Source organism: Tachysurus vachellii, chromosome 19 (assembly GCF_030014155.1).
Source record: "Tachysurus vachellii isolate PV-2020 chromosome 19, HZAU_Pvac_v1, whole genome shotgun sequence".
NCBI classification, from domain to species: Eukaryota; Metazoa; Chordata; class Actinopteri; order Siluriformes; family Bagridae; genus Tachysurus; species Tachysurus vachellii.
The window spans coordinates 15,690,875-15,712,103 of record NC_083478.1 but is presented as its reverse complement, the minus strand read 5'-3'; the positions used below and the strand labels follow the sequence as shown (position 1 = coordinate 15,712,103).

Here is a 21,229-nt window from a genome sequence, read left to right as displayed (position 1 = left end):
TATTCAAAGCACCATAAGGACATAAGGAATTTCTCTGTACCCTGTACAATCTATCTATCTATCTATCTATCTATCTATCTATCTATCTATCTATCTATCTATCTATCTATCTATCTATCTATCTATCTGTCTGTCTGTCTGTCTGTCTGTCTGTCTGTCTGTCTATCTATCTATCTATCTATCTATCTATCTATCTATCTATCTATCTATCTATCTATCTATCAATGAGCCTTGTACCTTACATGACATGTACCTTACCTTAAAAACATGGTCAAATATGGCAAGTATAAAGCAAGGACAGGCTTTTATACTTTTATTTATATGATGTCATGAAAACCTATAGGACACTACTACTACCGGGGTGTTCCAGGCTCTTCTGGTATGGTCTGAACCTTGAAACATCCCTTTCTTCTTTTTTTCTTTCCCAGTTTGCGCCTTCCATTACTGTGGCACGACAGGTCTCGCAGCTGCAACAACATACAATGGCCCCCACCCAATGGGAAAACTCCCTCCTGGTGTGTGAGTGTGTGTGTGTGATATGCAAACTTCCACATGTCTTTCTATCTCTCTTTCATCACAATGATAGTATATCAGTAATGTTATCAATGGTTTTATTGCCAAACTAGGGAACAAAATATATTTTAATGTAAGTGATAATTTATCTTGAGCTGTTTTCTCCAAATCACTTAAAAAAAAAAAATTCTCTGACTTTTAATTTAAACACACGCACACACGCACACACGCACACACACACACACACACACACACACACACACACACACACACACACACACACACACACAAATCTTTTCATATTGCATTTTAATTTTATTATTTTATGTCCACATCATTGCCTCAGGTCCTATTAAACACCTCTGTTGACTTTTCTTGTGAGTTCTGTGAGTTTGATCTAATTTTTGCCTCCCAATGTGTCTAAAGCCTTAAGTAGGGTTATATGATGTGTTCTTGTTGTTGATCATGTCAGATTTATGGTGCATGCCAAAGGCATGGGAGGATCCGGAGATCATGTGAGTATCCTGTGATTGCTGGGGAGAGATTTTTATCAATACAAATAAAGAGACTTAAATGATTAATGATTTTTCTTTCCACCTTGTGTGTAGCAGTTTGTTATCATTACATATCATTAAATGATCTTTATTCTGTCTTAAAATGGGTAAAATTTATGGATGTTGTGAAAATCATTAGTGAAAAGTTTATGAATGATACTGAAATGTTTCACCCCACCCTGTTTCTGAAAGTGGAGAGATTTCAGGGGTCAATTCAGATAAAACACACTAGGATAGCTGATCCTACTGAGGACATCTTACTAGGGTTCATTGCAGAGACAAATCCCTCCATCATGATGTCATTTCTCATACTTATACAGGCCAGCTGTTTGCACTTAAGCTATAGAGACTTTCCAGATCTGCAAGCTATTTTATTTTATTACATTTTATTTTGAATAAGCATACGTTCTTAATGTTTTGATGTCTGTGTTCAGGAAATCTATCTACAGTAAAACTATATGTTTTCACAAAAATGTTTTGCTTCAAGCAGTTTAAACTTATATAGCTTTAAAAAAAATCCATTCTCATTTAGTTTCCAAAACTTTATTCATATTCCAAACTTAAAACAAAGAAGTTCTTCAGTTTATAAGAATTGTAGTACACAGACCCAGAAAAGAGGATTGTTAAAAATAGAAAGAGGATAAATTAAATAAGACAGAAAAGAATAAGACAGAGAACTAATAATCATGTCTGCCATGCTAAAACTATTGCTGTGGGAGTCTATGTACACATTAAGCCAACTCTAAGCTGGACTCTGCATTGTTCATTGTTTACCTTTGGCTGATCCGCAATTTAAAATTAAATATTGCGTGTAAATAACAGAAGTAGGGAATTTTCAGGATAGACTACTAAACAATTATGCAATTCCAGATATATTACACAAAAAAAAAAAAAGAAAAGAAAAATCCCCATAATACTGGTTTAGGACAAATATACAATTCCATAGTGTGTCTTGGTCCACTGAAGAGGTCACCGTCATCAATCACCTAAAAGCCGTAGTTGTTTTACAGGGTTTTGAAGTCCGGTGTGAGCTGTGGTTTGCAGTGATGAAAAGACGTTCATGGTAATTGCTATCTAATGAAGTCCAGCACCGAACAAATGCTGTACAATCACCTTAACTATGCAAGTCATCACATTGTCACATTGTTTTATAAACAAAGGTTGGCCAGTACTGTTATCATGGGCACACAAGCTTATATCAACACAATGATATATGGCATCAGTCATATTTTTAATTCACACATAACATCCCAATCTTTAGAAATACAATTCATACATGGACATAAAAAAATAAAAACAAGCAGAGCTCCCACATGCGTCAATTGAATCATTTGTTCTTTGAATGACCCAAAAAGAGCCATGTGGAGGGTTAGGACCCTGTGGAACACTGGGACATGAACAGGGACAAACTACAAACTCTGTCCAGGTCTGTATACACTTGTGGAAGCCAGCAATCGATCATATTGAAGGACACCCTCCCAGTATTCATCTGCTCAGAAAGCCACAACACTCACACCCTTCACATTATAACAGACTGACATTATATAATACGATCAAATATTAACATTATACCAAATTGAATGCTGTTAACTGTTTATTATTACCCAAACAACCTATTATTTTTTTCAAAGTTAACAACTAGATATATTTAAAAGGATTGATTGTGTTTAAGGAGGGTAAGGGATATAACCAGATATTGTGGGGTGGGTTTCCCTGTAGCTGCTCTTGTAGTATTAGTTATTAGAAATATTTTGTTGTTTCTTTCTTTGGCAAGGCTGTTTAGAAATGCTGCTAAGTTCAATGTAATCGTTTAACATATGTGGTATGAGTCTCATTAGGATATTTATACTGACTAGTATTTAAATGAATGTGCGATAGTAGGGTAACATCATTGCCTCTCAACTCTAGAGTCCTGGGTTCTGTCTTGAGCTCGGATAAATGTGTTATATTTTATACCATGGCTTTGAATATAGACTTCCTTATTAAATTAAATTAACTTGATGTTCATCTCTTGTACTTGTTGGTTTCATGTGAAGTGATTACCATGAACACAGTTTTAAATGCAGTTTGCTTCATTTGGTTTTGACTAGCTAACCTGATTGATAATGAACAATGTGTAACCCTACACAGTCAGTAAAGCTACCCATTACACCATTGCCAGACAGATGTTAACTTTAGGGCAATTGATCATAGACACTCCATAAAACTGTGAGGCTTTTTTGTATAGAAATGAGCAGCATCTGCCTTTTTGAGGTAGAACTGCATGCAAGCTCCAATTATTAAAGTACCTAGTATGTATGATGATAAATAAGTATAATGAAAACAAACGGAATAGGTTCATCATTATTTCTGTTAAGTTCATATACTATGTTACTCATAAAGGATTTTGGAAAGATCTCATTAATTAATGGACATTCCTAGGAACAAGATAGTATTTAGCATTATAAACATTTTGGGAAACCCACCCCTGGTCAAAATCAGCTTAAGAGCCATTTCCAAATTGCATAATAATAATAATAATAATAATAATAATAATAATAATAATAATAATAGTCACCACCATAATGTATTCAATAACCCCTTATTATGTATTAATTGTTTTGAGATAATGAGAGAAAAAAGGGAGCATGTTTATTTGTTTTGTCTGTTCCCTGGTGTTGTTTGTAGGACTGGGTCGGTGAGCATTGACCCAGAGCCTGTGTAGTTGAGAAGGACTCTCACAGCTCAGTGTCAGCTTTGGCAGTAGAGTGACCATTGGTGGAGGTAGGAGGATTCTGGGTCTTCACGACTTCTAGGGACTCACCATTCAGGCTTGGCTTCTCCAGGTTCTCAGGTGGGTTTAGAGGAGCCACAGACACCAGAGTGTTGCCCTGGTTTTCTTCATCGCCCATGTAGGAATCCTCTGCCTGGGGGAAAACACATACCAAGCACTGTGTAAAGAATTTTTCTCAACTGGGCAACATGATAAATATGGGTATGTTCCAGTAAATGTATTGTATTGCAATAATATGTCCACTATCTTCAGTGTCTTTTAGAAGTTAAGAGCCTTGCACTTTATATAATAGTTTCAAAGCTTGAAAAACGTGTACCAATTTGGCATGTATATAAAAAAGGAATTTGACATGTATATAATTTCCCATCCATCCATTTTCTGTGTCTTTTATCCTACTCAGGGTTGAAGAGCCTGATTACAGGGAACTATGGGCACAAGGCAGGGGAAACCATGTACAGGGTACCAATGCATTACAGTGGGAAATATTTCACTTTGATAACTCTGATATCTGTGCTGAAAAAAAAACAGCAACTTTTCTTATGGTGTCAGATGCTCTGATATGGTGATGCTCTCTCGCCACTTAATCACAAGCCTTCTCCAGGAAACATCGCTTCTACACCAAAATCCACTTGAAAATGCCTTCAATGCCTTCTGAATTCTTACATAGACATTCTAATGAATTAACAAGTGTCACTCAATTTTTTCATGTATTTGAGTACAGATAAATTCAGTTAAAATCATTTATTACTGTGCACTCTAGACTTCTCTGCACGCCAGAGACAATGGCAATTGGTGATATGCTAGTGTGTCTAATTATCACAGTTTCTTTCAGTCATTCACACATGGCTGGAGATTTAAATTAAATTTTTGTACCTGATAAACATACAACACACTGTGAAAGTGAAACGTAGACCATTACTATGTTATATGGTTATTAAAGTGAAGAAAGGATTTGATTTATTGGAGTTAAAAGAATATTTTTTTGTTTCTGTGTCATTTGTACTTACTAGTTTCATGGCACTTTTCTTTGTGTGACAGTGGTTCTTCCATACGTATATTCCGATCAGGAGAGCAGCAAGGATTAGCCCAGTCACCAGTACGGGCACGAACACATTTGCCTGCGTGGTGGAATTCATGTCTGGTTGCGACTGCACACAAAATGACAAATGAATTAGCCACAGTTATTTATAGCAGTTTTAGAAATGTAATTAGTGATGCTTTGCTGTTGCTCGTAACAGTATACATGATCACAGATAGCTTTTATGCCACTGTAAGTATGCCTTCAAGGCTAGAGCCTGCAGGAGGACTGTTAAAGACGCTGGGTTGTACAGAAAGCTCATTAACCACCGTTCTGTTCACTTTGTAGTTTCTCTTAAAGTTTAAACACCAGGCACGAGGACTGGGCATGAAGCCCATCTAGAACCCATATTGCTTGCAAAACACTGGGCCTCATTTATCAAACTGGATATGAACAGCTTTATTCATAAGTTGTTATTACTGGTGTTTACACAAGAAATTTGATATTGAAGGAAATTCTATAAATTTGGAGAAACGTTTGGATTCGCAGTGTGCAGACTAACTTAAAATCACATCATTTACATGGATTTCTGCACTTTTGTATATAGAATATACTGTTAAGTTTGTTTATTTTTATTAGATTTACAGCATTTAGCAGAAGTGTATTCTGTATTCTTTACCAAAAACAATTCCTCCCGCTAGGTCAGGGACTAAGAATATAATCAAGAACATTTGGTAAAAACAGTTATTTTATATTATTGGCCTTAAAAAAAGCGAGCCAACAAACAAAAATAAGACAAATAAAACTAATCATTAACCATGAGCCATAACATACCTCTGGATTTGGTGCTTATTATTAATATTATATATTAATACATATCTCAATGATGCCAAATTAATTTCCACTTCATTTTTTGGGTTTTATTCTTAGTTCAGTTTGGTTTGCACAAATATTTGACTAAAATATTGAGAAACGAATGTATGTAATGAATGAATGTAAAGGCTAGTCTGCCTCAGGACAAGAGTGAAAGGGAATTTGATGAGAGAAATGGACAAAGTAGAGATGGTTGCATGCAACAAGCTTATTCGGTGCATTTGATATCAATATCGGGTGGAGAATGTTCAACACGCAGCTCTTAATACAAAATAATACATATAATCCTCACCTCAGTGAATTCACACATCATGTAATTCTTCCTTCAAAGCTTCATATTACACTAAAGCAGAGGTTATATGACGGCTGTAAAATCCTTGTCTCTCTATTGTCAGTAATGTCTTGGATTTGGCATTTGCTTCACATTCTTACCTGAGAAGATGAGGTTAAGATAACACGTGTCTTTGCTTTGTAACTAGGAGAATGTTTTTCATTTTTCTCATTTTTACGCAGTTTTAGAGAAACTTATTGTTTTTTTTTTTAATTATTGTTTTTTTAATGGTTAATAATAATAATAATAATAATATGTAACACTATCAATATATTTTCAATTATGTAACACCATCATCACTGCTGCATATATATATATATATATATATATATATATATATATATATATATATATATATATATATATATATATATATATATATATATATTTACATGGTAGGTGTTAAATTAATTTGTTTGCAGCTTCCAGTTATTGTTCTATGGTGCAAACAGTATAGTAATAAAGAACAGTGCTTTTTTTTTTTTTTTTGTATAGTAAGTCCAGTTTCCATATTTAATATGGATTAGTTAATTTAATGTGGTGAAAAATGTGGTATAAGGGAGAATATGATCCAGATTTGGATATTAGTGCTGACATGCCTCTGGAAGCATTTATGAATCACTCCCTCATTTTGAAGCCATAAGGGTTGAGGATTATAGGGCTAGTGGAGATAGATTAGCATTTTCTGTTTTTCTACAGTATCTCTCTTATACTCCCAGAGCTATGATCAAGAAAATATGTCCTGAGAAACAGTATATTCTTAAGCCTGGATGAAAAACACTGTGACCATTTCTAGAGCTTGACAGTGAATCCATTTTTGACACATATTCCTTTAGTCTTAAACTAGTCCAAACCCATTCCCTACTTTGAAATATTTGTAACTTGTGCTTGAATTAGTCCATATTCTGGACAATACTTATATGGACCCTTTCTTACTACACATTGGGATACTGATGACTTATTTAATGTTCAAGTTTTATGTCTCATATAAATTTGTTAGCTTAATCAAATGCGTTTCTGTCATGGTACCTCCAGCAGGATCATAGGCTTGATAGTGATTTTTGTTAATTCTTGAAATGCATAAAAGCCATTAGACTCATACAAACCATATCTAAAATGTTATATAAAAGTTAATATATAAAGTTAAACATTGCTAAAGTAAGTAATCATTTGAAAGCTGTGAGGCTTTAAAGTACCATAGTAAAGTTTAGAGAACATAAAGTGCCATAGTAAAGTTTCTCTCAAACTCTAACCATCACTACTAGAGTGATGAACACTATTCTGGAAAAAAGATATTCCCTCGTACTGGCTCTTTTATGTTGTTGTTTGGGAGAGCCGAAGAGACCAAAAAGTCAGTCCGAATGTTCTCACAAGTGTTCACCTGGGTAGAACTCTGGTGAGTATGAAAACTATAGCTTTTGGTTTAGATCAGTTTCATTTTCCTCAATTCATACACTGGGCTCTCCTGCTCTGTGAATGTGGATAAGGTTCTCTTGGACTAGATCATTCATTTCAGGATAGAAATGTATAATCACAGGATAAATGTAAAGGAGAACTGTGTATTGACTGTGACTGTCTTGACCTTGTATTGATTGCATTGACATTTCCATCTAAGAGAACAAGTGGATCCAAACAATGGCAGGAAAATGCATCTTACAGCATAAAAGACCATGAGTTTTTTTTTTTTTAGCTGGTCACCCTATGATGCAATGATATATTCATTCACCACATGTATTTTCTTTTTAATGTTTAAGGATAAGGATAAGGATAAGGATAACTTTGGTGGCACGGCCTGATATAGTCCTACCATCAGAATACTTTTGACCAGCCACCTTTCCTTTTCTTCTACAGTTACTTCTAGTTCCTGCGGAATATTTCACACATTCCATGTTTAAATAAAGGTTTCATTAGACTATTCAAACAGTTCGCCCCTTTGTGTGAATCAGCTTCTTTCCAAACATCTGTTTAATGTATGTTTGCCTGTAATGTGGTTCCTATGGCAAATGAAGTATGAGATACAATAATAGAAATTAGTGCTGATTCCTTTCTCTAGTAAGCAACTGTTACATTCCGATATGAGGAGCCTCTGCCAGTATTCCACACGGACACAAGTGTGGCTTTCAAAGTGGTCAGCGGAAAGATCTATTTTTAAAACAGTAAAAAAACTCACTATAGTAGAACACAGTGAACGTTTTCCCATATTATAGTGGCCAAATTTGTCCTAAAAAGTGAGAGTTTACTCTCACAATCCCTACCAATAGAACGATGTATTTTTCAGATTCAACACCCTACTCCCCAGACCTTCAGTCCAGTTCCTGAATCTTGGTGGCCATAACCCACTAGGAGTGAAATCACCTGTTCCTTCACTGGTTAAACAGTTAAAAGAAAATTTAGTACTGGCATGTGGAACAGGATCTCCATAGTTTGGCCCTAAATCACCACAAACTGCCCTGGGCCACACATTAATCTTTCCTAACTGAAGCTTCCTTCCCTTACAATGTGCAAGACATAGATAGAGACTATTGCAGCTGAAAATAACCCATGCTTACATCCATTTTAGCTGGCAAGAGATTAAAATGATTCATCTACGTCCTATGGCCTAACGCTATGCTGCTGGTGTTTAAAAGAAGTTATGCTCAGTTCATTTCAGTAATATATCACTACCTGAAATTATGTAGAGAGGTAGATACGGTCAGAACCATGCTGTTTATAGAAAATTAAGGACAACCTTCTTATTTAAGAATTCAGCTGTGCTTGTGGAATAACAGAGTGGGAACAATTGTCCAAAATGTGCACAGTGTTCATAATCCTACTAGTTCACTATGCAGGAGCTAAGAAGGAATGAATGACTACTGTAGTTCTACATGAACATATCTTATTTCTGTGAAATAATAAGAACCGCTAGTAAGTATGTTTAGTTAGGAATTCGCTAATGTAAAAAATTCTTAAAGTACGTATGTTAGTAGGAATTTGCGTTACATTATATCACTAATATATTTCTCAATTACAGGCTAATTTTGATCCTTTTAAAATAATGACTGAGTAATTACAGTTCTGATTACACAACCATTTAGTAAATCTTGAATGATATCCCAGTAACCAATTAGAGCACTACATACATTTCTACAATGCAATTAAACATACACTACGTAATGAGAACGGCTAGGAAAGAGAAACCCATGTGAGCTTCTGAAATCTTTAAAAGAATCATTAAATTCTTGTAATAAAAAATCATGTTATACAATTGTTATACAATAAATTGGGTATGGGGTCGGCTTTATCCTCTTTCCATGTTTTACGTGACATGAGCTCATGTTTGTACTGTAAATGTTAGCTCATTTTTTTGTAATCTTTTAAATGATCAATGATTTAAATGATGAATCATACATTTCAAGTATGAATCACTGTTTTTTTGCATGTGATTTTAAACAACACAGTAAAACTCATTAGTACTGACTAAAGTTTTACTGTGTTGTTCAACATCACAAATGATATTGTGGATCATTATTACATGTTATTATTATTATTTTAAAAAAAATTCAACAAAACATTCAACAAAATGTTAAAAGTATGTTAATGGAGAATATTTAGTATTCATAGCTAAACTAAACTGTATACATTTGTAGATTTTTTTAAAAATAATTAGACAATGACTGGCTAAATAAAAACAATAATCTGACTTATTGCTCCTCAGCAGAGATCTACAGTATATTATTAATTTCTAAGATATTTACATTTTAGACAGTGAGGTATTGGAATAGGTTATGATATATTAGGTAGGAGATCTCCAGGAGGAAGACTTAGCTATTAGGAATAAATGTTACTATGATCAGTAATACATTTGTAATTATTATAAGGGTCCTAGTTAGCTAGTAGCTCTACAGGAGAAATGTAAGACTCATGATCTTAAATAAATAGTTAATAGTGATTTATGACCTGCCAACATGACTACTATTAGTTAGTAAATCAAAATTAAAATGAATAATTAACTAGTAGTTCTTAGTAAATAGGATTAAAATGTGTTAATGAAGAACAACTCATTAGTTCCTGTTTAGTTCCTGCATAGTTAACTACTGTATGATGTAAACAGCATTGTAAAGCATTACTGTGTGATATTCACACAGCTGGATGAAGATTACAGCATGACTTCAAAATGAATTGTTAAATGTAAGCATATTTTGCTTTTTATACACATTTTTGTTTTTTAACGATGAATCTTTTTAAATTCATTTTAGAGTTATTAATAAACCAACCTCCAAGTTCTTTTTGACCCCTTTGCTGTCTATTTCATTAGCAAGGCTGTTGTGTGGTTCTCCTGTGTTGTGTGGTTCTCCTCTAGTGCTGTGTGATTCTGTCACAGTGGTGGACACAACACCGTTTGATGTTGTTGCCTCAGAAGAAAATAGATCTGTAGAAGTTTGTTGAACAGAGCTGTCTGGAAGTGCAAAATTGATGATTGGAGGGTCGGAGTGATCAGTAGCTTTATTAGCTGTGAAAAGATATAATTGTTGTGTTTATGAATAATGATATTAGAATATATCCTATGTTATGATTAGCAATGAGCAAATGGAATTAATAATCCCAATCTTACTGTATGCTCTGAGACAAGACTAGACGACTTTATGTAAAACAGGTACATGTAGGTGAAATAAACAGTATTTGCTCCATCTTTTCTAGATTTAATGTACAACTTTTCATTAAACTCAATTAAAAATTATGTCCGTAATTGCTGAACTAATGTTATGTACTGTATAGTATGTATGGTTTATTAAAATGCTCAAACTACAATAATATGACTGAATTTGTATGAGCAGAGTTACTGTAAATGGAAAGTGTATTTAGAAGAGATCTTACCATCAGTAGATGAGATTCCTGTGGAGTCTGTGGAATTTGTAATGACTGTATCTTCATTCAAACCCTGAGTGAAATCATTTGGATCTCTCCCCGTTGTTTGAATTGTAGTTACTGCCAGTGTAGTTACTGGCTCAGTCTGTCCCTTACAATCTAAACAGAAAATGTTGAATTTGTAAAGCTGAAACAAGGCAAAGTTTCCATTATAGTATGCAAATGTAGCACAAATAATCACTAATGCATATAAGACTGTAATTGGAACATATAAAAAATGAGCAGCGTTATGAAATAGAAAGCCTATAGGTCTATAACTTAAACGTTAAATCTTGCTTTTCAGCCTAACTTGAGTTTTTCCAGTTAACAAAAAACAATTATGTACATTAGCGTATTAGCTCATACTGTGTTGGTGATTTCCATGTTAATGCAGGTATTATTTAGTTTAGTTTTTTTTTTTTTTTTTTTTTAGATTATTTCATTTATTCTGGAAACACATTGGTTCTTTAATGAAACATTAGTTACTTTGCTTTTAATGTATATTAATGCTGAAGGTTATAGTTTTTTCATGTTAACTGTTGTATAAAGTAATCTCAGTTAAGTAAAACAATTCTGATTTATTTAAAATATTAATCAACCTTCTTACCTGACTGCGGGAGATAATTACTACGATGAAATAGTTTTTGTTAAATTAGCTCATCTTCCTTAACATAAGTGTCACATAGGGGACAAGGGATGACCTCATCTTCTTTCTCGCAACACAATCTTTAAAATCTAACTCAAAATAGAAATTTGGCACCACATGCAAAGGATCCGCAAACAAAGCAGGCTAACGAGCTGCAGCACTTCTAAAATGCCTCTATAGTGTTTCTTTCACAAGGGTGGCATGTTTACTTTGTGGTTGGGTGAAAGAAAACAATATGCCATGTTTTTTTTCTTCAAGAACCCTCAGTAATGTGCAATGTGTAAGGCTAACATTCTCATCATGACCTGGGGAAATCAATGTTAGCCCAAAAAGGACATGACCTTTAGCTTTGCCAACCCCAATAAAGTTCCTTTGGGCAAGATATCCCTGTTTAGCTCAAACTACAACGGTGCATATAATGAAAAACTCAGAGAGTGGGAAAGAAATTAGAATTGGGTTCATTTTTGTTTGTTTTTTTCTAGAGGAAATTGGACACTGGTTAAGTGCTGAAACACTGACATTAAATGAAATGAGGATTGTGTAGAATTACACACTTTTGTGACACCTGGTTGCAATAAAACAGATTCTCTTTTAACTAAGCCCCGTACATTGTCTTGGCAAGTTGATCACTAAAACATGAATGTAGTAAAGCTGTCATGTTTGTGATGACTGCATTGCTCTGAGATTATCCTGTTAGTTTTTTTAGTGATATATTTGCTGCATTTGGCAACATGAGAAACTGTAACAGAAGTCTAATATATTAAACCTTTTCCAGCTCCGAAATGAGGACATGAACCTTAAATATTAAAACAAGCTGCAGTGTAAATGTTTTCTATGATGCATATAATAGGTCTAGATGTATCTAATGATTATTGATCAAAGGATAAAGATATGCAATGTATTCATCATTATGTGCAGTGCTGACAAGGACTTCTGAAAGGAAAAGCCTTGCTGAAGACATTCCTGACTGCATTCCCTAATCCTCAAACTCATTTTCACCTAAGCTTCAGAATGCTGACCAAGACACACTGGTGGCTTGCCATTCTCTTACAAATATCAGTCAACATACCGCCACACCTATAGCTTTACAGATCTTAAAATCTTTACTGATCAGAATCAGTTAGGCTTACCAGGTCCTTGCTGCTGGCCGTGTTGATTGTTTGACCTTAATTTTAGACCTCACATTGCAATTGCCAAAACATAACATTTAATAAACTATAAATCATTCTTCAAGAATAAAGAATCTATAGAACTTTCTCAGTATGTTCATTTATATATACCCCTTGTATACAAATGAGGCCTCATTCTGGCATCTTGTTAAAGATAACTCATGGAAAAATCACACTGTGCGATACTGGCTGGACTAAACCTAATTCCTACTGTTTCTAACACAGCACACTAACTCATGTAGGCCAGATGCTGGCAAGTTTATTGACGCTATAACTTTTTAAGAAAACTCTTGCTCAAGCCTCTGACAAATGAGTGAGTGCTTCTTTTAACAGCACAGCATACTTCTGAGTATATCTTTGATGCATCAAATGTCATTAGCATGTCTACAAAATGAAGTTAAGATATATACAATATACTGTATTTATAAAGAAAGATTTGGCAAATTAAAGGGGAAATACAACATAAAGGGTCTTAGGATTTTGGAAGTTGCTACTGTATATGTCAACCCATTGGACTTGTTTGACAGGGGAGAGAAAATCTTTTGGAGAAATTATATTCTTCTCTCCAGTACAGGTCCAGAGAGCCACAGAATAAAAGACAAAGCACATTACTGTACTGGAGAGAAGAATATAATTTCTCCAAAAGATTTTCTCTCCCCTGTCAAACATGTACACTGCGTTGACATCTGGTGACTATAAAGGCTATTTTCTTTACTTCTTATCTTTAAAATGATCACAGAGACCCTATCCCTGGAGACTAGGGGCACAAAGTGGACGACAATCACACTCACACCAATTTACACTCACACCACAGACAATTTAGAGATGCTGATCAGCCTACAACATGTGTCCATAGACTGGAAGAGGAAACCCAGAGGAAACCCCTGAAGCAAAGAGGGAACATGCATACTCTGGGAACACAAGCCGGAGGTGGGAACCAAACCCCCAACCCCAGAGCTATGAGGTCATTGTGCAAACCATGTCTCCAGCTAAAGGATATGATTAAATCTTTTTAATTTTTAACAAATCATACAATAGGCATCAAAATGCTGGTCAGGGTCAGGGTCATCCTGGAAGACACCACTCCCATCAGGATATGTGATGATTCAGTTGTATACTGTATTCAGTAGTATATTGAAGAATATTTTGTACCTTTCCCTCTAAGGGAAGAAGTGGTTTCAGAAAATGTTATGCACAGTATAAATGACCCTTCTGTTTTTCCTTTAATTTGGTACACCCTCTTGGTCAGATGAATATTTGGGAAAAATTCCCTTCCAATTTGGGGTCTTTGTGTTGTCTTGTGAATGAAATAATCAAATTTCATTTAAAAAAAACTTGGTCTCTAGCTCTCTAACCACACCCTGAGTGTAAAAGAGATGAACATGCAAAGTAAGATATGTAGAAACTAGCTGTGGTTCTCACACCAAAGTATAGTTTGTATATTGTATTATCTACCAGACTGAAAGGCATTATGTGCCCTGGAATGTCCAGACAAGATGTTTTGAATTAAAATTAAGCTTTTGTCATTTTATACATCGCATAACCCGATCTCCTGATTTTAAAAATCAGCTAACATCCCAAAAAGATCATTTTGCAAGTTCAAGTACAACTGTACTCCCTATAGTGTGCATTGTTCCATGTCTATTATGTGACATAATGACACTACCTAAAAATCTTCACTGTTCTTCGGAAGTCCCGAGAGATGTAACGTCTAAATGTGTTTTCCAGATTGGAAACAGCACACACAGGGAGCCAGTGTGATGTTGAAAAATATACTCGTTCCACCCATGTTATTATATATCCCACAGAACACGTGAGGAGGTCCCTTGAAAGTACCAAAACTATTCCCAGGAATTTACAGCAATCCCAGTAGAATTTAAAACAATGTCTGATATTAACCAGACTTATCATCAAGTAGACAACTGAATGAAGACAATTTGGATTAAAAACATGGATTCAGGGCTCATAAAAATTCAGTTAATCATATAGTTTAATTAGCCTTCGAAAGAATACAAAGATTTAAACTACAGAATCTCACAGTAGGTGTAATATAGTTATAATTAAAGGTCTATTAATATAGTGATTAAAAAGTCAAGCCATTTTAATGTCGATTATTACCTACACTAAGCTGCTAAATCATAAATCTTAAAAAAAAAACAAAAAAAACGGTTATTAATTAAAAAATAATATGCTTAGAGATACATTTGCATGTGAATTCCTCATTTATAAATAATATTATATTATTTATTAAGGCAACTACTTTTGCATACTCTCTCTCTCTCTCTCTCTCTCTCTCTCTCTCTCTCTCTCTCTATCTGTCATGAAATGTTTAAGATTGGCTTCTAATCATAATCTTTCTCTACCCACCATTCCTTTGGTGTCCAGTTTCAGTAGTCTAATTGTGAAAGCCAAACAAACAAATGACCTAGGCCAGAGAGGAATGAAAGGTCATGGTGAATCATTAGGAAGACTAGTCTTGTAATCAGCCCTATGTTTCACTCAGAACAAAACATGTGGCATCTGGCAGGGAGGGGTTTCTCCATTGCGGCAGATGTGGAGGTCTCCATGGAGCTTTTCTCCTCCTTGTGTACTCTGCACTAAAATCCCAGTCTTGGCCCTAAGCCTAGGGCTCACACAGCTGCTCCACCCAGGATCTGAGAAAGAACATCAGCTTTCCTCATCCTTGCTGTCAACCCCTACTTCCAGATGTTTGTGCAGCAGTCTAGCAGCTTCCTTTTGTCCCATCAGGAACCACTGGTTTGAAATGCCAGCTCAAATTCAATAAAGTAAGGTAAAATTTATCTACATAGCTGCTTTTTGACTTTTTGAAATGTTGTCGACCCATTGGTTATTCTCTCCACCACAGACCTATTTATATACCTGTGCAGGCTAACTGTGAAGATATGGAGATATCTATACTCAAATTGTTTTTTAACAAAATAAAACAAGAGTAAAGGAATTAAATTACCATTGGTCGAGAAATGTTATCTAAGCCCCTTGAGACCTCAAACAAGCTATGACATCAATGCTTTTAGTTATGCTCAAACCAAGCCATGTGGAAGGACGCCTCATATTCCACCACAACCCCCTAAAATCAACCACCCCAACTACATTGTCTTTAAACCTTTACACAGCACATTCAATTAATTATACGTAAACACTCAGACATGCAGATTTTTGTATTTTCAGATTGTTGTCAAATGTTATGCCAAATACCAAGATTCGTTTAAGCGTCTAGTATGAAATACAATATTTATGCGTTTTTGTTTTTTTTTCTTCAAAAATTTTAAAATTGTACCTCCAACCCTTTTTTTCCCCCTTTCCTATGGAGGACCTCATTTATACTTGAGATAAAGGCTTATTTTGGTCAGAAAACTAGCCACAACCTCCAACACCCCACACCCCATTTGCTCTTAACAACACACACTCATGTGCATGGTTTGCATCCAAGTTCTTGTTCTTTGACATACTGTATGCAACAGATTCATCCAGCCATCAGCTAACTGCGTATCTAAAACCTTGGTTTACTGCAAGCTGAATCTACACGAAGCTTTTGGAAAAAGGCATAGCAGACAATTTGTGGGGCTTGAAGAACACAAAAGAAAACTGAGATTGGGGTTTACACCCGTACTTTTGGCTAACCATAACAAATCCCTTGGGATCTTTAAAAATGGTGGTTATGGGGAAAGCAGCCATGACAAAGCCCTGGTGCTCTCAGAGGCAGGAAAAGGATGCAATCTTATGTTTTCAATTAGGGAACATTAGATCAAATAGCACCAGTGTTGTTTGCTCCACAGTAACTACCTGGGGCAATTACTGCAGGACTTAAAGGGCCTTTATTTGTTTATTTCTCTCTCAAACACAATGCTTACAACATTGTTTAGTCAGCTCTCTTTATTAAAACGCATGAAGCAGTCATTAAGAAGAAAAAATACAAATGTGATGACAAGCAAAGAAAAATATATGTGATTAGTATATTCTTGTACTTTTAATTTTCCTCCGAAAAACACATCATTTACTTGTTACATAAGCTAGTTGTAATGTTTTTTTGGGATTAACTTAGGCAAATCTTTCCTAAATTTCCATAGCTGTGGAAGTTCTGCATCTGATGCAAGCACTAGCCTCTGATGGTTTTAAATTTTTTCATTGTTAGCAGAGATGTGTGTATCTTTGCGCTAATTACCCTCTAATGTTTTGACTTAGGCCTTTGGATGTGTGTGTTGCCAGAATTTCTCATTCAAAATGAATGTGCTGTGTTGGAAGGAAGCATGTGTTCAGTTAAGTGCCTAGCAACTGTAAAACTGTATCACTATGCCAACAAAAAAAGGGAACAAAGTATTACGAGAACAACAATTACTGAGACACAAGAAATAAGTACAGATGCATGTTTTCTCTTACTACCAAATGCTGTTGTTACAGAAAAACACAAATTTATGATACGGGCTTTAATATTTGTGCCATGGTATTTCCTAATCTTTAGCAAACTATGGTTAAGTTGTGTGTTCTGTATCAGTATTTGAAGTGCTGCAATGTTCAATGTAGGGTGTGGTGTTTGTTTTAATATGTAAAAATCCAGAGCTCATTTATAAATCTTCCTTTCATCCAGAGCTCTACTACTACTACTACTACTACTACTACTACTACTACTACTGCTACTACTACTACTACTACTAATAATAATAATAATAATAATAATAATAATAATAATAATAATGATAATAATAATAATAATAATTAATAAGGTCTTTAGAAGCACATCGGCAGAGTGAGTGAGTGTGTGTGAGTGTACATGGAGCCCTGTGATAGAGCGGTGTTCTCTCCAGGGTGTGTTCCCACCTTATGGTGTGTTCTCCCTGGATATACTCAAGATCCACAACTTCTTTACAGTGATTAGTGAAGGAGATTGAATAAATGAACAAATGATCATGTCTGCTGGTGTGAATTCAACTTTACATCACCTCGCATCCCTTGAGATAAAGCACAACACTAACGGGTAACGTACTTCTTTTTTACATTAAAGCGCTACAACCGAATGTATGTGAAGTGAACTGTATTTTGCCAGAGCAATTGAGACTCAAATGAATAGCTGAAGTCAGTGAGAAAGTGAATGACAATTTTTGGCTCATATTTATGTTGGCTAGGGACTTCACTGTCTGTCAGATAGAATGCTCCAGATGCGAGTGATATGAGGCAGCATAATGATCTCGCTGCTCCTCATGGGATGGATTTTATATTGAAATTTGCCATATGTCTTGCTTTCATTATAGTAAGGTGACAATAATGTGCATGGACACTTGCATCCAAGGACTTCCCTTTCATTTGTGCCAAGATTTTGTGCATTTGTGTGGCAAAACGCTTGTGAAATTTAGCATCTGCTCTTCAGTGAATAGCTGAATGGTATTGATGGGGGCTGTAAAAATGTCAGTTAGGACTAATCTCTATTTTGACAATCCTAAGCTGGCTAATAAACTTCAGGAAAGCTGGTTGCTTGGGTGTGGATTAAGTGCTGTGCTTCTCCATGTTTCTCCAGACTGGCCCAGCTGTTGCCAAGGGTGTTGTGTGTGTAATTGGCGCTCTGGACTGGGCCTTTTCCACATGTGTTGCAATAACAACATTAGCAATGGAAACATGCTACTTCCTGATCATACTGGGTGTGGGTATTACTGTATCTTCAGAAAGCAACAAGGCAAAAATAATAAACTAACCAAAACTAAATATACAATGAAAAAACAAACTAACATACTTTCTCCAAGCAGTGATTATTAGAAAACCTTTCTTTTATAGAAACTCTGACCACCACTACTCTGCCACCTGACTGAGAAAACTGAGGTTCAGGTTCTATTCCAGTCCATGACAAAATCAACTGTATTGAATAATTGTATTGACGCAAGAGTGAGAAGAATTGTATCTGTTTATTTTAAACAAATTTAGAGACATATTAGAAAGGCATTATTAATGCCTCTCTAATACAGGTTATTAAACAGTCAATAGAGAGATTTAAACTTAAAGAATAGTTGCTGTCTTTATTTTTTATTAGCTAATTCAGCAGTAGACCGGACTTCCCCATCTTCTCCTGCCATCTTCTTTAGCATGTATGTAAACTTTGATGAACCTGATTTCTGTCATGACCTTCCAGAAATACTTCCAGGAACTGAGGTTGCTCTTTTAAGACCTATAATTTCACCCACATAGGATACACTGATCAGACATTAAAGTTTAATTTTAGTAGATATAATCAAATCTGACGAATATTGCACTTTTGATGGAAAATCAGTTTAAAGAAATGACTACAGATCTTTGAAGTTGAGCCAAGGTATCTAATTTAATGATCTTTCCATGTTTCACTGGAAAGTGAATATTGAAAACCCCCAAGCAGATTCCCTCACATTAGTGCCAATTGCACACCACTGCCAACAATGTAACACACTGGTGTGAATGACTGTATGTGTTGAGATAAAGGCTGTGGTTCGAGTAAGGGAGGGGCAGTTCAACATTTTTTTGATGTTTAATTCATTGGTAAACTCTAACAGTTTAAAAATTCATTAGGTTTACTGCTATGGACTAAACACATTTAGCCCCTTCTTCTTTTTATTTCGTTATCTTTAAATGACAGAACATGTATGACCTAAAGATGAACTCTGAATTTGGTAGTTTCATTTCCTTTTTAACATGAACATCAAATTGGTGCATGCTTTGTAAGCGTGTGTGTGTGTGTGTGTGTGTGTGTGTGTGTGTGTGTGTGTGCGTGTCCTACTTCATCCCATTGCAGTGTTTTTCTCACTAATGTCAGTGTAGTGTTGTGTTTCCATGAACCTGTTGTTGCCAGGTACGTTTCTGATAAAGGCTACCTCAAGCTTTCAACAAGCTTCAAGAGGGAGTTACGAGAAAAACTAAAAAAAAAAAAAACTTGGGCTCTCACATGTAGAGTAGCATCCAAGTCAGACCTCACACTGCAATTACCAGTAGCACTGCTAGCGCTCCTGTTCTCACCTTCAGTAGAAATAGAAATGGGCAAGCATGCCTTCTATTAAATGTAAGTGACACTTAGTCTAATTGAATCAATCAATCAACCGACATGCATTGCAAAACATACACACAACCTCGTCCATCACAGTGACTGGTAAGGTAAACACTCATTTCCTTTGGATGAGCTTAAAGTAAACACAAGAATGGCCACATTCATTGTGCAGCAAAAACAAAGACACTAAGAAGTCATTCTTCTGAAATGGCCTGCTAATATGAGTAGAAAATGGCTGCTTACTGCCTGCTGCCTTCTATATTTCCATCATACACACACACCTTTTTCTACACATGCGCCTGTCCGGCTCCACCCAGTCCACGAGTAGGATAAACTCCATAATTATGTTCAACGGCAAGTTTCCACTCTGAGCCAGCCCTCTTTGTTTCAACTTCCCGCTACTTTTTTAAACCAACCTCCTCCTGTAAAATATTTTCAAGCTACTTCCTTTCCATAACAAATGTACATTTCACAACCTTATATAAAGTTATAGACCATCCTAGTGAAATTTAATCAATATGTCTTGTCATTTTTTATTTTTATTTTTTAACAACTATTCTGCCTTAATTCAACTATTCTGATTCTATTCTGATTTTTGTTTAAAACGAGTGAGTTAAAATGTTTGTAAAACTATGGTTGTAAATGAGCTCAAATTAGAGAAATAATAAGAAAATTCCTTGATCAGGGACTGGTCCCAAAGTTAGCATGTGAGAATATTAATTATTTAAAACAACAACAACAACAACAACAAAACAAAAAAAACATTAATTATCAGTATCTACTAAAGAGTTTGGCATGTACTTACTGTGGAATAGCAGAACATAGAAGACTAAAGTTAGAGCCATCCTTGTGCACATCTCATTCATTTTCCTCATGGCCATCCTTTCTGTGAGCATGCTGCAGTGAGTGAGTGTGTGTGAGAGAGAGAGTGTATGTTAGAGCGCTGGTAGAGAGCTTAGGGGTTTCCTGTGACTAAGTTTGTTCTGTGCAGGACACACTGGCAGGATAAAGCATGGTTTGTGCTCTGGTGGTTTTATATGGCCCCACTACTGCACCACTCCACCCCCACCACCCCTTCTCTCTTTCTCTCATGTTCTCTCATGCTCCACACCCACTTTTTCACTGGCTTGTGTAAGTTCTCCCCGTCCCCCTCTCTGTAAACAAGCACAACCGCCACCATATTTTTGAGATTTTACAATAAAGAGGTGCATGTCTGTAAGTGTGGTTTGTGCTGGAATGTGAAACAGACCTTTTTCTTTCTTATTTGGTGCCATATTTGAGCTTTGGCAAGAAACATTATATCATCATATCATCATACGATCATTACCACCTTACCTTCTCACCACACCCTAAATCTGTATGGACACTTAAATTGACTCACAAAGGATAATAGAACCTAAACAGTCATTTTTCAACTATGTTGTCAAAATATTTGCATGCCATAATCTTG

General features: G+C 35.5%; 1 protein-coding gene across 1 annotated transcript; it reads right to left on the bottom strand.

Annotated features, from left to right (window-relative positions):
- Positions 1-1,594: 1,594 nt before the first annotated feature.
- cd34 (CD34 molecule) lies at positions 1,595-20,791 on the bottom strand. Its single transcript, XM_060894489.1, has 5 exons — positions 20,585-20,791; positions 10,917-11,066; positions 10,316-10,551; positions 4,848-4,988; positions 1,595-3,973 (listed from the first exon to the last, which is right to left on the bottom strand). The coding sequence occupies exons 1-5, from the start codon at positions 20,673-20,675 to the stop codon at positions 3,785-3,787; spliced, it is 807 nt and encodes a 268-aa protein (XP_060750472.1). The 5' UTR covers positions 20,676-20,791; the 3' UTR covers positions 1,595-3,784.
- Positions 20,792-21,229: the final 438 nt, after the last annotated feature.